A 16,882-nucleotide genomic window follows, 5' to 3' on the forward strand; every position below is an offset into this window, starting at 1 on the left:
GGCGGGGCTCTCCCTCCCTCCCCGCCCGCCGGGCCCTCGCCCAGCTGCGCGGCCGCGGAGCGGGAGAAGGCAGCTCTCCGGCCGCTCTCCGGCCGCCCTCCCGCCACCCCCGCGCCCGCCCGCGCCGCGCTGCGCGGGAGGCGGAGGGACGGCAGCGGCAGCCCGGGCGAGTCCCTGCGCTCCGCCCGGCCCCGTCCTTCCCCGGCGCTCCCGGGGACGGCAGCTCCCGGCACGGAGCGGAGCGCGCACAGCTGCCCATGGACGCTCTTATGCAACTTGGCATTCGCGCACACCCGCAGGCACGTCCCCACGCCGCCGTGAATGAATTTGTGGCGCGGACGCGGTAGAGCGGCGCGAAGTCCCCTCTCCGCAGACCTGCCGCTCCGTGCGCGCCCGCGCAGCTCTGCGGGTGCCGCTGCCCGCGCCCGCATCTGCGCCTACGCCTATGCCCTCAACGCACGTGCGGGCACGACCGGCCTGGGCCGCATCTCCTCCCGCCGCGGCCGGCCCACGCCGCCGGGGACCGCGGGGGTGCGGGGCCGGGGACCGCGGGGCGGGGCGGGGCCGGGGGCTGCGCGGGACGGCGCGCGGCGGGCGGGCGCGCTGACGTCACGGGCGGTGTTGGCGCGGCCCCGCCTCCCCCGGCGGCGCGGCTTCCGCCCGGTTGCCAGGGCGACGGGTACACAGTACGGCCCTGCGCGGGCGCGCAGCCTGCCGCGCCGCCGCCATGAGCCAGCGGCAGGTTCTGCAAGGTAGGCCGGGGCCGGGGCCGGGGCCGGGGCGGCGGCGGCCGGGGCCGGGGCCGGGGCCGGCGGGGCGGCCGCTAACCCGCTGCCCCGTCCGCTAACCCGGTGCCCCGGCGCTGCCGCCCGCAGTTTTCGAGCAGTACCAGCGCGCCCGGACGCAGTTCGTGCAGGCGGTGGCCGAGCTCGCCAGCCGGCCGCAGAACGTCCCGGCCCTCCACAGCGCAGGTAGGCGCCCGCCGCCCCTCCGCCACGCCAGGGCCGGCGGGGCCGGGCCGTGCGCGGCCGCCCGCGGGGATTCCGCGCCCCGGCGGCGGGGCAGGGGCTGCAGGGCCCTTCGCTGTTTCCTCGCCCCCCGGGCCGGCCGCCCAGGTCCCGAGGGTTCCCTTTGCCCGTAGGGTTTGGCCTGGTCCCCCGGGAAGTTAACGCCGCTGGTCAGCGGCGTGCGGGGCTTGCCCTGCGGGGCTGCAGGGTTAGTGCTGCGCCTGTTCTGAGGTAGATGTCCCCGGCTGTGACCTCACCACCTGTTTTTATTTCAGGGAGAATTTTCCCAGTGTAACCCACTTCTTCATTTACTTCCTCGTGCTTCCCATATAGCTTTATGTAACGTCTAGAAAACGGAATTCCCGGTGAAGCCAGCGCTGACTTGCCAAGGAAAACCTACTTCAGAAGTAACTGTTTTTACACTAGCTTCACGAGTCGTTCCTAAATTCTTCAGTGCTTTTTGCCAGCAGATTTGCTCAGCTTAGGAGGGATTCGCTTCTGTTGTAGTGCTGTCGTGGGATGTCGTGAACCACATTGGGCGTTTTTAGAAACAGGAGCTGCGGGAGCGCTTCTACCAGCTGTTGTGCTGCTGGCGTCTGGCAGAGCCGCCCCGCTTGTCCAGAGTTCCTGAGCTTAAAAGAGGAAAAAGAAGAAGTGCTCAGTAATTGATTACCTGAAAGGCAGATTGAAAAAGTGCTATAAATCCATAGTTGGTTTACCATATGGTATTCATGAATTGATCATGTTTTGGTTTGACTTGATTTTGTTTTTAATACTTGTTTCCCAAATCTAGTGAAGCTGTCAGTCTTGTGAGATACGACGGAAACAAACAAACAAACAAAAAAGAAAACCAATCACATAAATACTTTCAACTTCTGGTTGTTGTATTTACAACTGTTTATTAAAATGGTTTTGTTGAAAACCTGTCACTTAAATTCTTGTTAAAGAAACATTTGCTCTGATCATGGGAGTAACACATTGACACCAGGCCTTTTGTATTGCCTTGCTGTGCCTCTTGATCCACACCCCCCCCCCCATCTTTCAGTGAGTTAATGCCACTGCTTTAGTTTATACAAATTATCTCCATTTACCAAAGGGACATCTTGGCCATAGGAATAACTTTTATGTCTTATTTCTAAGTCCCTCTGTGTTCATTTACAGTTCTGGTTTTAGCTGCTCACGGAGAGAGAGATCCTATTTAGGCAGGCTTCTTACAGTTAAATGCAGAAAGTTTCTATTTTAAGAAAGCAAACAAAGTGCTGGGCTAACTTTAATTACATCGTATTTCTTCTTAAAATAATTATTTGATGTAATCTGGTTGGTAGCTTTACCTCCAAACTGATTTGTTGCTTGTGCAGAAGAAATAATCAGTTCAGAGGCCTGAAGCTTTCATCTGTGCACAGCCAGCATTGGTCTGAAGGCTAATTTCACAAGGATCAGGCTCTGGGGTAGTAACGTGGAAATGTGCGTTTGTGTAGGTTGTCATCCTTCCTGGTTCATTCTGGTACTGAGCTGCTTTTCCATAGACATTAGTTTTTCAGATGCTAGAAAAGAGGGGAATGTCTGCAAATACAGTATTTCCTATTACAATATATTTGAGTGGATGAGGCCCACAAATATTTTACCCTCTTCCCCAACCTGTGCCTTTAAAACTGATTCATAGTTATATAATTAAAATGATATCTGTTAGTTTTGACCTTTTCTGGATGTGCTGGATACAGGTTTTAAAACCTCCTCCTAAATGAAATGTGATTAAGTGGCTTTTAAAACCTCCCTCCAAATAAAACAGGATTTAGTCCTTTTTTTGAAGCACTTATACAAGTATTTTGAGACACAGCTGTCTAGCAGATAACTGGCGTACCTTTTATGGTCTTGATCTAGTGAGCTCTGGAGCAATGATTTGAGAAAGATGTCTGGCTATACATGTATCTCTGTATAAATCCATATATAAAAGGACTGGGGGCTCCTTTCTTATTCTGGTAAAGAAAGTTAGCTGTCCCTTAGGGGGATCACTGTTTTAAGAAGATGCGGAAAGTCTTTGCCTGCTGTCATCTTCCATTAGCTTTAGGAGTCAGGGGCACCTTGCAGCGTTCTTTGGTTGGATCTCAAAGGTTGTCAGGGTTTCGTCTTTTTCTGGCTGAAGCAGAAGGTGAGATGACGGTGACTTGAAGTTGAACAAAACTGAGCCCTTAAAATGTACTGTAGTGTACTGTTGTATTATTGGCCTAGGTTTATATTCCTGGATTATCCGAAATTCAGACTGGTAGCAGTGAAAGATCAGTGCTCAAGGAATAAAGCATTTGGTCCCATTTTTAGAAGTCCTTTTGATAAATACTTAATATCTTATAAGGAAAATAAATAATAGTTTGAGACCTTGTTCTTTGAGGAGGTGTCTCTGGACACCATGCTAGTATCATCAAAGCCGGAACTGTGTTTAAAAATTAATTCTTTACTACACTATAAGCCCTGCTTCTGTGGTATTAAACCAGGTACTAGCAGTGGTATTGCTGCAAATTAGGAGATGGAAGACTGCAGCATGGAGGGGAGCAAGCAGCCAGGATCAGAGGCAGGAGTTTCTTACGCTGGCTTGGCTGTTGAGAAACCTTAAGGTACCATTCTTGTGGAGACTCCTGTGTATGACCTGTAAGGAAAACTGGTGGGAACTGGCACGCTGGAAAGAAGGTCAGAGAGGGCCAACAGGAAAGCCACCTTCTCCCGGGGCGTCTCTCTTCTGAGGCCTCTGTATCTCATCAAGCTCTGGAGCTGCCTTTCCCACTGAGCAGAGATCCCGCAAATGGTTGTAACCAGGGAACTGGAATCTGGCCCTGGACTTTGACACATTTACGTGGCGCTGGCGCTCTCGTGGTCAGGAATGCCCTGGGGGGTTTGTGCCTGGGAGCTCAAGCAGCTTTCTGGTGGCCGGGAAATGCAAGGCATGATCAGAGAAATTCCTTTGTCAGAACTCATTCCTGTGTGTTTTTCAACTCTGTGGTTGGCTTTGATAAGGTTGTTCCTTATGATTAAATACTACCATGAATAATAATTGCAGGATTTGTCCTTTGAATGTTTAATTAATGGATACTTGGGGAAAAAAAAAATCTCCAAAACTCCTAAACTTTTTCCGTTTAGTAAATATATACTTGGAACAATGACAGACGATTAATTTATCAAATCTTGTTTCTGGAGGGCTGTTGACTAATGGGAGAAGCTACTTTGATAGTAACAGTTGTAAACATATTCTTTAAAAAGAAATCTATTAATTTGGCAGCTACAGCTCATGAAGTTTGGTGCTGGAATGCGTTATTTAGCCCCACACCTCCTTGTCCATCCAAAACTTAAAATCTTAGAAACAGGCTATTTTCAATTATAATGGCAGATGAACTTGAGCTCTCTTTCTTGCACTGAGATTTAGGCAGCTTTCTGTCTTTTAGAAAACTTAGGAGAAAATCTCAACTGGTTCCAGTATGTTTCTAAGAGTGGTAGTCACTGAGGACCTAATTCTTTTTTCTTCATCTGCCTTGTGAAGTGCAGCACTCTGTAAATAAATAGTCCCTTCAAAATAGCATTTTGTTTTGATTTTTTTTTTAAGAGGTATTTACAAGTCAGCATTAGTAAATGTATCAGAATAAGACTTTAGTTACTTCTGGGTATTCATTTTTGTACTCTCTCATAGTATGAATTAAATTTTTATTTATTTATTTTCCATTAGAGCTTACGGTGATGGGATTGTTGCTTTTAATTTGTAAGTTATTTGCTTTTAATTTGTGAGTTATTTAAGGATATCACTGGGATTAAGAAACAGTTTAGTCTAGCAATTTAGCCTTTGACTTTAAAGATATTACAAGATTGGCTTTTTAACCCCTTTCTTGGGGCTGATCACATTCTTAAGTATAATGACTGTGGAAGTCATAGGGAAAGCTGAGTCTGGAACATGGAAAAAGAAACTTGAAGCTGTGTGGGCTAGCAGCCTGTGTGTTGCCATGGGCCTCTCTGTGCTGGGACCCTGCACTCCTGGGCTCCCTTCTCATTGCTGCTGGGGTATGTTTATCATCTCGGGCAGATAACTTCAACTTCTGTTCCTCTGCTTCACCTACTTGCTGGCCAGTCTGCAGGGTTCCAGGAAAGTTCCAAAATGGCAGCGTAAAGGAAGACCCTTTCCCAGTGAACCTCTTCCGGCTGTCCTCCCGCTCCAGCAGCCCACAACCCTGAGCCCAGGTCTCCTTTCCATCCTGCTACTTCTTAGTAGTATCAAGCTACTTCTGAGGCCTTACACTCCAGCTGTAGATAGAAGCTATACTCCAGGACCGAGTCCTCTCCTCTTTAACCTCTGGACATCTCCTTTATCTGTTCCTCACAATCTGCGTTGGCAGGAGGCTATAGCTTAGGGGCAGGGCTTGTCTGCATCTAACTAAGGCTCCATCACAAACTCTTGTGGCATGGCAGATTTTCCCCTACTCTATGGTCTGTTTTTATGCAGGTAAAGGATGATGTCATGAGCTTTAGTTCTCTCCTGGCTCCAGAGCTATTCCACTGGTGACAGGTTTTAAAAGCTGTATTTCCAAATCTTTGGAGTGGCTTTAGGAGTCCTTATTTTTGAGAAAAGGCTGTTCAAATTTATTTCCCTCATCCGATTACATTAGTCTTTTTGCCCGTGCTTTTTTCAACTTCTCTTCCTAGTGTACCTATTCTAAATATACCTATTTTAAATGCGACAGTTGGACACTTGGCCCTGTGTGAGGAGGATCAGACTCTGGGAAGGGATTTCAGGATGTAGTTCCACATTTTAAATGATACTAAGGAATGTGCTCTGATAGCTCAGTGCTTTGTAGAAGGCCTGCTGGGTGTGTAGGGAGGATGGCTGTTGTGTCAGTTGTGCAGAAAAAGAGCTGTTCCCGTAAAGCTGCCCTGTCTGGACTGTGCAAGTGGATATGCATGGACAGACTTCAGTGTCCCCGTTCAGCCAGTATCAACATTTGAGTTTAGGCACCCTCTCTTGTGAAGGATGCACTCTATTTTTTTTTTTTTTTAATTATTTTTATTTTGAGTTAAAAGCTTTGCTGAGCTTTAGTGGGAGGAGAAGTGGGAGAGAAGTATGTAATGTGGCATGAAAGGCAAAAGGTTATCTTTGGAGCTGTAGTAGATCAAGTGAGGAGAGCGGCTTTCCCTGAGGCTTGACGATGTGGTGGTGCCTGATGAAGGAGGCTGTGTATTAAGGAAAGTACCAGAGAGATGACAGAGTAGGAGAGTAAATGTAGCTGAAGCTGGAGGACTGGCTTTTTCTGTAACTCAGTCAACTGAAAGCTCAACTGCTCCAGGATTCTTCCTCTTCTCAGCCTCCTGGCATGTTTGGAGGAGACTTGCAAGTAGAAATTTCAAAGCCAGAATTTGTTGGGAACTTCTGTCTCATCTTAGCGAGCAGCCACTAAAAAGAAGCAGCTCCTTGTGACCAGACTGGTTTTGGTGTGTCTGTGAAGGATTAAGTGGTAGCCACTAACTAGCCCCGTGAGGGGCATTTTCAGAAACTCAGTCATCTTGGAACAGGGTTCGTTCTGCTCCATTAATGCAGAAACAGGGTCTGGAAAATGATCAGCCAGATCAGCTTTTAAGGAGGAGAAACTTACTGATCCTTGATCCTTCAGAAATCTCCAGCCCCGCTGTCAAACTGAATCTGCATTATGTCCCACACCATCTGGTAATTGCTGTACGAATTACTTGATTACCCAGAGAACAAAGACCTGTTACCAAACTGTATTTATGTTCCCTTTGATATTTGAAGGACTGTAGTTGTGTTGTGCATAGGACTGTCACAGTGAGGAGTCCTTTCTCGGGGTGAGTCACACTTGAGGAGTATGTACTTGAGACGTGCGTACTGCGTCGTCTCTGGAAGAGGCTGTGTCAAGACGAGCGAGTGTGAAAGTTCTCTCTCACTATTCTTCTGGGAAATTTAAGTCTCCCACTTAAAGCTCGCTGCTGTGTTGCTTCTAGGAAAGGGTAGTTGATATGGAGCTGGGGTGAGGCAGAAATAAATTTCTGTTTTATTTCCTTGTTAAATCAGATGAATTTGACATCAGGAGCCCTGAAAAATCAAGGTGATATGATGAATGGTTGAGTGCTAATGTTGAGTGAATGTTTTTAGTGTAACAGGTAGCACACAAAAATGAAAAGACAATGTTATATTTGATCCAAAGCAGAAATTCGACGGGCAGCATCTTCAAGATAAGAGTGTGTCCAGACACAACACCAGCGTAGAATGACTTTTTTCCACATTTAAATTTTAAAATTTTAAAATAAATTTTGTTTTAAGGAAAGAGAATAGGGTAGGAGTGGTCATCTTCAGGTGCAGAAATGGAGAGAATTTGAAATGTAGAGTGATATTTCTCTGACTTGTGACTATTCAAGTGTGACAGGGGTTTGGTGGGGGTGGGAAGAGGGTAGAGGGATTCTGCCTGACTTCCAGGTGGTTTTCCCCAAGAAATCAAAATGACCAAACAAAGATTGCTATCTCCAGAGTAGCGACTGTCTGTTTGGCTACAGAAACTTGGCATGAAAAAGCTTGGAACATGCTGCTGCAGAGTGTTGTTTTTTGTTTTTTTGGGGTTTTTTTGTTTTTTTTTTTTCCAGATAGGCAGCAGCCAGCAGTTGCTTGCTAAAAGAAAGTGCATCAGGCCTGTGCACAACAGCTCCACTTGAGACGTGTGTATAAGGGTGATTCAGCCTTTGAAGTGTGTCATTCTTTGAAAGAAATCTGAGTGGGAAACTGAGGATAGAAAGGGGAATCGTTCCTTCCCCAAGGTCAGTCAAGGTTCTGTGATGCAAGAGAGAATATATGGCAGTAATTCTTTGTTACTCTGTTTCTGAGCTGCTAGTGGGAACTATTCCAAAACCAATCTAGTCCAATGGTCTAAATGCCTTATTTTGTAGTTTACTTTCTGTGTTGCTGCCTTTGAATTAGAGTTAATGAATTTCCTACTTCTGTCACAAGAGACTTATTTAGGAGACCACCAAAGAGTTCTAAAGTTTTCGGCAGCAAGATGCTGCTACTCCCTGCTCTGTATGGCCCTGTTCACTTGAGGGAATGGTAGAGGTTAAAGGAGGTTGTTGGAAGGTTCTTACCTATTTTCCTACCTTAAGATAATGTTAAAGAAATTTGAATGTAATTCCAAATGCTGATAGGAATCCTGGCTTGGACCTCTTTGGAGAAGAGGGGTGGACTTTGCTCTAGACAGGACAGTCAAAAGAAATGAAGAGATCAAATAGAAGAGCTCACCAAATACAGCTATCTCTGGGAGGAAGGAAAGCCTCCTCCTGTGTCAGGCACATCTGTCCTTTCCAGCACTGTCTTCAAAAGTCATAGAAGGAAAGGTGGACATCTTGGTTTTCCTATAGATGCTTTAGTGAAGACCATATAATCTCTATGTAGCTGTTTTCACACTCTCAGAATTAATTGTTTATTTTTTTGAAGTGCTGTAAAGAAAGAAATACTCAGTTTGCTGAAGATGTAAATATCATGACAATGATGAAAACTCCTCAAGCAGTTGGTCTTGCAGAGGAGTCGGAGATGATGGATAGCATCTCAATGCAGAGAAAGAAACTGGTTTTAGAGAAGGTGGGAAGTAGAGGTAGAAGCTTTTAATTATGTTCAATGCACAGGCGTAATCTAGGCCTATACACTTCTCTCAATTCTCAGTTAATTTGATGTCAATATAAAGCTTGTACAGCAACAGGAATTGATTTTTCTTTTTCTTGTTCCACCAGAGCTCTTGTCATGATAATTATTTGTTCTCTATCTTTTCTCACATGCAGACATCACTTTGGGAAAATATATTTTCCTTGAGGATCAGCACAGTTTCTATTCTTTCTAAACCTTTTCCATCCATTCACTGTTTTATTCAACCCCGTTTTAGCACCTTGTGTCTTTTCTTCAAACAGTAACTCTCATTTCACTTTTTATCTCTTTCCTCACCTTCAGTTTCATCAGCTAAAATAATTTGCAGTAGAACATTTTGTGCTGCCACTTAAATGTCATCACCCAGCTTTACGTGGTTTATACTACAATGAAATGAATGGTATTGGTCATGGGGAGGCATGCTGCTTGGAAGCGTTTTCAGGCTCAAGGCTTTTTAGCCAATTCTAAAAGTGAAATCTCTATCAGTGAATCTTGAAAATACGAATTATATAAATCTCATGTTTGGGACAACGCAAAGCATATGCATAGGTAAACTTTCTTAAATGTGGTTTTACATTTTGTGGTGTCTAGGTCTGTCACGCAGGCCAGAAACATGTGACATAGTCTGGATCTAGCTCATGGGTTCCTCCTGGGTAAAGTGATTCTAGTCTGTTTAAATTTCTCTGGATTTTGAGACCATCACCAGAATTGAACTGTCTGCTACATCCTGCTTGAATGTCCCACCCATCAGGCTCTTGGCTTTTCTAGGGTCAGGACACTGCACACTGAGGCGTTCCTTTTTTTCCCTCCAACCACTTCTAATAGTATCTTTTTATATCAATAAAACTTTTTAATTTTTTTTCTTTTTTCTTGTTTGTCTTTATTAAATAATCTTGTTTTCATATCATCTCAACTTAAGGGCTCAAATGTAGTATCTGTACACTAAATACAAGCGTACTACTTTTAACTGTTCCTGCTGTACCGAAATACCTTCAGTGTAGAGTCAGAACAGCATGAGGTCCCCCTAGGAATTTCAGCAGCTGTTTGACCATGCAACTGATGTTAGAGGGAAGGACAAGAAAATGCTCTCCCATAGAGGGTGCAGGTGACTTGCTAGAAGATAACTCACTTTAGATGATATATGACGTCGGCCCCAACTCACGTTTGTTTTTTACTTTTCATTTATCATATAAAGTACTTAGTGCATCTTGATATGAAGCATAACTGGCTAATGAGACCATACCTGCTATTTGGGAGAGTTTGTGAGAAGACGCCGGGATGATGACCACATTCTGAAGTGGTGACTTCTGCAAAGTGCTAAATTAATTCACATTGATCTTACAGTACTGGAGGATCTAGCTTTTGTCTGTTGGTACACAGGAGGCCTCTTTCAGCTCCCAGTGGCTTTGACAGAAGTGCGAGCAGGCCCCAGCTATACTGCAGACCTATTTCCATAGGTTCTACATGTACATGTTCAATTAATGCATGTTACAAAGCCATTTTTGGTACTTCTGTCACACTATTAGACATCACATTTTCATTTCACTTTTCTCCTGTTACTGTGTGCTCCCCTGAGACCCGTGTTATTTTGACTTGTGAACATCTTGGGAGGCCGTACCTCTCATGGCAGTGCAGCTTCTGTCTGGAGTATTGACCTTCCCAGAACAAATTCATTAGTGCTCAGCATGGCCTCCACGGTTAGTTTTACACCCCACCCCACCCCCCTTTCAGAGCTATTTATAGATTATTAGGCTATTTTCTTCTTGCTGGGAGCAATTTGGTTTTAATTTAAAATAAATGTTCTCTGTGAGAATTACACTGCTGCTCAACTTACTTTTTTTCTTTTCAGAGTGCCCTTCTATACAGAAGTACGCTACGGGTGTAACTTGTTATAGGCTTCATCCCTTTGGACTGTTGCTTGCTCTAAGGCCCTCAGCTTTTCTTTGTCATGGTGTGCCTGTTCAACACCTGTGTGTCATCTGCCATTAGGCAGTGATCCCATTGTTGTGGGACTGTCGCACCAAAAGACCTTTGTTCAGTGCTTATAACCCCATGAGCCCTTGGGAAGGGAAGTCTTGCTTTCTTTCACAGTCACCCAGCTAAATTTTTATCTTTGTTAGCAAAAAAATGTCGCGGAAAGAACTGAGACAGCTGATACGGAGATTTCTGATTGTAGCTCTGAGTGTTTGGTGTTCTGTTGTAGCACTTCTGCATCTTCAGAGAGCATTGCTTTCTGGCTGAAGTATAAAGCTCAGAAGTATTAATTCATGCAGCTGGCTGGTACAGGGACAGCGCTTTTGAAGAATCGCAATACAAGTAATTTTCCCTTCCCAGACCTTACAAATCATATCTTCATGTAACCGTGTGGATCTCATTTATATCCCTATTGAAGAGTCTTAGTTTAACTGTAGGAAGAGCTTCCACATACAGCGTGGTCATCTTTCATCATCCTTGTTGCCTTTCACTGAGCTTTTTCCAGCTCTACTCTAGGGGAGGGTATTAAAGGTAGGATAGATTTATACAATAGCATAGTGATGGTCTCTGCTTTGGCCTCTATTCCTTTCCAAATAATCCTGAGCGCTCTGTATACTTCTGTGGGTAAAGTTTCTTCTCTGCCACTGAGCAATGAGCTGGTATCTCCATGTAACTGTCCGCTCTAACATCGAGATCTTTCTCCTGGGTGGTAGCGATCTGTTTGGGGTCCATCGCTGCATATGCGAGGTTGGAATTGGCTTCCCCATATATGTTCCATTTCACTTGCCGTTCCGTTATCCAGTCATTCAGTCTCTAGTTCCTTACAGTTTCCCTCACTGGTACTACCTTGAATAACTTTCAGTCACCAGCAAAGTCTCACCTCACTGTTCATGCTGTTCCAGACCATCGATGAATACTGAATGGCATGTGTCCCAGCATGGAGGCCTGCAGCACTGCACTGTGTCCTCCTCCCTCCTGTTGCAAGAATGGAAAGTTTACTCCTCCCACTTCCTATTTTTAGCCAGATGTTTATCCATGTAAGGACTTTCTTAGGCCATAACTGCTAATGGTTCATGTCACGACTGCTTACCTCACGTATAATTTCAAGTATGTATTGTAACACCACCTTTGAGAATGGACTTTCATATTCTTTCCTGTTTAACTGATACACTGTGGACTCATCAGTGAAAACACATCATAAATAATAACATGATAAGAAAATCTTCAACTCTTCTATCTGGAGGGTAATATATTATGGATGTTGGTACCCAAATCAATCATTGCTTGTAGTAGATGAAATGTAATTTGGTGTAGTTCAACATAGAGGTTCTGCTGGCATGCTGAATGAGTGACTTGCTGATGTCAGCTTGCCAGTCCAGATGGAGCTTCCTGTGCATACTTTAATACGTGCATTTTATATATGTTTGAATAGACTGTATTTTCTTGCATATACTTTAATACATGTATTTTATAGATGTTTGAATATAGCTTATTTCTACATGTGACTTTTTCTTATATTTCAGAAATGGTTTGTACCTATGAAAGATGGGCAGAAACATTGCTATGCATCAGCAGTGCTATCCAAGTGCCAGCTTCATTTCAGTGGAACACCTGCATTTCCTACAAGTTCTTATTACCTGGAAGAGTAATTTAATAGGTTTTTATGAAAAAAGGCAAATGTTTAGAAAAATTTCTGCTTACCAAATGGGCTTTTCTCTTCCTGGTGTTACTCAGGTGTAATGTCTTTGCTGAGACCTCTTTTGCTGGATGTCATCCCAACTATTCAACAGACTGCTGCTTTGGCTCTTGGGAGACTTGCCAATTATAACGATGACCTGGCAGAGGCAGTTGTGAAGGGAGACATTCTTCCACAGCTTGTGTGTTCGTTGTCTGAGCAGAATGTAAGGCATCCTTGTTTTCTTAAGTAATTTTTTTAAACTATTGCACAGGAAATCTTTCTGTATCGGCTATCTGCTGTTATTCTAATATAGCAATAAATGCACTGAAGTCAGAGACAGCATGTGTGTTTGAACTCCTGAGAGATCAGTGTGTACTGTGTGCCTAAGTTTGATTTTAAATAAGCTTGACTTTAAGATATCATCTTACCTTTTAGTGCACTACGGGAAATATATTCATGGCACTGTTATGTTTTTGAAATGTTGAGTGATGCTTTATAAATGAGACAATCTTTAAAAATGAGACAATTTGAAAGCTGTAGTGATAATTGTCTAGGATTTTTTGATAATACTAAACACTTGTAAAATATGTATAAAAACTGCACTTCTGTAATGAAATATTTAATATCTCCAAACATAGCCTTTTGGAAATCTGTAGCATGAGAAATATCAAACCACTGACACAGGAAAATACACGGAAAGATTTTAATCTTCAGATTTGTCAAAAAAAAATTAACCAAACCCAACAACAAAAGAGTGTTGTCATGATTGCAATACAAATAAATCTGGAGGTCTCTTTTTCTCCCTTCTTGCCATTTTTCTTCAGGTTTTGCATATATTCCAGCTTTGATTTTCCAGTGATCCTAACCTAGATTAACAGAAATACTTTCAAATAAGGTTCCTAATAACTGGAAAGAGACAGCTGAGAGTTCAGTGCATTGATATCACAGCCATACTTAGGTTGCATTTTTGATTTATGAGGTTTAGGAGAAGTAGGATTTCGATGGAAATATAATTTGGGAAACTATATATTTTCATTTTCAGTCTTTTAAAGAAAACATAAATGTAAGTACTCATTGCATATTTTTTCTGCGTATCTGGTCATTGCCTATACAATTAATATAAAAAAATTAATATAAAAAAAAAGCGAAAGAACAACCTTGATGTCAAGATACTGGTATAGTATGGAAGGAAAGTTAAGGTTTTAGTTAGACAAATTTATAACTATTTTGGTTATTTTGTTTCTATTTTTAAGGGAAGAAGGGGAACAAAACTCTTTATCCTCTGTTTTTGAGTTGGAAACCCCCCCTTGCTACAACTCAAAGCCCTCACTAAATTAGCTTGAGTACCCTGATTTATCTCTTCCATGTTACTGCCGGTGCTGTCCTTACATCAAGATGGCTGTAATTCAGAATCACTTGGGGCAGCAGCAAGATTAGTGAGAGGTCATGGAAAGCCTACTATGCCTTGGTGACTGAGGGCAAGTGAAGGAAACTCATTATCCAGTTCATGCAGAGTTTAGCAATGCATGCAGTTTGTTACTTCCCATAGGCAGAAAAAAACAACCCCGATAGGTTTCCATTCCACTCGCTCTTCGTGTATCAACATCTATATTTAAGGAGGAGATTCTGTGAGCACACAATAAATACTGATTCTGCTGATTTATGGAGAACAGTTACAGGGTCACATCCCAGATCAATGTTTTGTCAATTAAACTGAGCAAAATACAATTTTACAGTGTTCTGACTGTGCCTGTGAATACTATTTGTTTGTAAATAAATGTGTTTTGAATAACAAAAACAAAAAAATATTTTTCTTTGCCAGGAGCATAATTACTTCACAGAAATAACATACCCATATTTGCACAGACATAGACTGGTGTAAACAGCTATAGCTCCATTGGGTTCAGCAAAGCTCAGAGTAACTTGCATTAGCTAGGGATTTGACCATTTGTCTGTACTGTTTCCCTGAACTTCTGTTCCCCCTAAATGATGTTTAATGCTTTGCTTGTAACTTATGTTTAATGTACCTGCTTATAGGCCTTAACTTAAAAGACTGGATTTTTGGCATTAAGGAATTATATCGATACTGGTAAACTAAGCAGGGTCAGGGCATGTATTTGAGCACTGGCAGATGACTGAGCTCTTTAATCGTTAATGTGCTCTCTCATGTGGTTTTAGCCAATGCCAACCATCAAACTACTCAGCAATGCTTGGACATGGTTTAGGGGATAGCACAAGGCGGGGACAGTTTCCAGGAGTATAGATGAGGCCATCGTGCTTTGAGGGAAGAGGAGTTTAGGTGGATGGACATGGTATGCAGTGTCGCTTCCCTTCAGGGCCAGGGAGTGGGCCTGGGTCTCTTGTGCTACCTGTGGAGCCATTGCAGATACTCCTGGGTTGCCATACCTCAGTGCTTTAGATCAGACTTTTAAAGGTGTTTGGGCACCTCACAGGATTCACAAAAGCACTCACGTGCTTCTTTGTTTCTCTGGACTTGATCCGAAATGGATGTGGGCTTTGCATTGTTTAAGTTTTGGGTACCTTGACAGCAGGAATCAAGCACTGTCAAGTGCCCAGGCTCCCTGTGCAGAGCAGGGGAGAATCAAGCATCTTGGAAGCAGATTAAAGCCAGCAGGCACACAGAGAGAGAGCCCTCTAGAGCTAGTCTGTAGGGCTGATCTGTCAACTGCCAGGCTGGAGAACATCCTCAGGGCGCTCGGACGTAGCAGTAGATTATTTGTGTCCCAATGAGTCTTGCACTTATTGCTGCACAGTGGCTTCAAGAGTGAGCTGAACTGTCTTTCTCCCCCTACAGTTGTCTGTGACCAGAGTGCTTTAACTGGGCTCTGGATTTTGAAACCATAAGGCAGGGAAAGAAATTTAATCTTCAGCTTCCACATCCCAATGATATCTATGAAACTGCAGGAGGAGACTTTTGCGGGGAAGACTTTAACTGTGCTTTTAGAAGAAGCCACAACCACCACTGTAGTTTACGTGGAACGCCATGATGTGTGCAGCATCGTATGTTATATATATGTTCAAAACATGTATTTGGTCCAGCACTGAGGGAGATGGGTGGAAGTGAGAGTGCTTGGATTTTGCTTGAACTTATAACAGAGGTGCCAAGCTGCTTAGTCCTGTCGAAAGTGAGCTGTTTCTGGACACACGCAGGAGCAGAATCACAGGATGCCTGGTCAAAACCGAAGATCATCCAGTGTTGGGTGTTTGGTGGGATGGGTTTTCAGGATCTTAGCTGTGGGCTTGGGCAGTATTTAGGCATTTCAGGATTCAGATCCTAAACCCTTTTGTTGGATCTAGTTCTCTGTGCCTCTGTTTCCTGTTTGTAAATATAAACGATGTTCTCTCATAGAGATGTTGTGAGGGTATGTACATTAGAAATTGTGAAACCTTGCAAGTGTCACAGATGGGTGGAATTATTTTAGGAGCTTGCCCTGCATAACCTGTGTAATCTGGTTAAATATGTGAAGAGCTATTGTTTTTGCAGCTCTTATCGTTCACTACTCACTTAAACAAACAGACTTATCTAGACTATTATCTTTTCCCCATATCCTCTTAGCCCTCTCATTTTTTCTGTTTGTTTATGCACTTACTGCAAATTTTAGATCATGAGCTGTCTCAAAGAAAGACTGTAGGTTCATTTTTTGTGTGATGTCTGGTGGTCCTCGTTTGGATCTGTATGAGATATTACTGCTACTAAAAAACTCTAATTTATGCATATCTGTACTGTATTATGCTTTGAACTGCTTGATATTAGTAAAAGCTTTCTTTTTTTTTTTTTTCCTGATTTGTATAGCGTTTCTACAAGAAAGCAGCTGCATTTGTGCTAAGAGCAGTTGGTAAACATTCTCCACAGCTAGCTCAGGCAATAGTTCATTGTGGAGCACTGGAAATGCTTGTGATTTGCTTGGAAGATTTTGACCCTGGAGTCAAAGAAGCTGCATCTTGGGCACTTGAGTATATTGCCCGACACAATTCAGGTAACAGGTTTCACATGTGTTATCTTTCAGCTTAATGCTCTGTGAGAGTTTTAATAAATTGCATTATTGTAATGTTCATAAATAGAACAAGATGCCTTTTCTTCTCTACTGTTATAAAATTTTCAATTTGGTGTAAAATCCTACTCTAACTCTACCAATCTGACAATGCTGTACCTTTTGTGGGTAACTGGCATATCTGCCACCATCAGTGCCCGGTTATGAGAGGTGCTCTAGGAGGAGACACATTGGGCCTGTGGCCAGGAAACAACACTCTGCTTTATTCTCCTTCATGAAGAAATTTCAGGGTCTTTATGTATCGTATAACTGTTACTGTGGAACAAAGTTTCTTTTGCTCGGCATTAGTTCGTATTTTATATACCTAGTAAAATGGAGAAGCCTAGACAGAACCAAGTTTCATTCAGCTTACAGCAGTGCCTCAGGATAAACGTGCCAGATTCATTGCACCAACTGTATTATCATTAGCCAGTAGACCACACTCTTCTCCGAGAGTCAGGAATAGATCCTAGGAATCCGATATCAAGCAGTTCAACTGCTGTCT

At 43.5% G+C, this 16,882-nt stretch overlaps 1 protein-coding gene across 2 annotated transcripts in view; it reads left to right on the plus strand.

Annotated features, from left to right (window-relative positions):
* The first annotated feature begins 647 nt into the window (after positions 1–647).
* The window catches only part of SPAG6 (sperm associated antigen 6), a 38,032-nt gene continuing 21,797 nt past the window's right edge, over positions 648–16,882 (plus strand). Inside the window, exons 1-4 of one of the 2 annotated variants that reach the window (XM_087776630.1) lie at positions 648–752; positions 876–971; positions 12,382–12,548; positions 16,140–16,323. In XM_087776630.1, coding sequence (XP_087632756.1) covers positions 728–752; positions 876–971; positions 12,382–12,548; positions 16,140–16,323 — 472 coding nt within the window. In that variant the 5' untranslated portion in view covers positions 648–727. The remainder of the gene's footprint in view (positions 753–875; positions 972–12,381; positions 12,549–16,139; positions 16,324–16,882) is intronic. The other variant, XM_087776637.1, reaches the window with a different exon arrangement.

Source organism: Nipponia nippon, unplaced genomic scaffold, assembly GCF_047370975.1.
Source record: "Nipponia nippon isolate SJK-2023a ecotype South Korea unplaced genomic scaffold, ASM4737097v1 scaffold_1, whole genome shotgun sequence".
NCBI lineage: Eukaryota > Metazoa > Chordata > Aves > Pelecaniformes > Threskiornithidae > Nipponia > Nipponia nippon.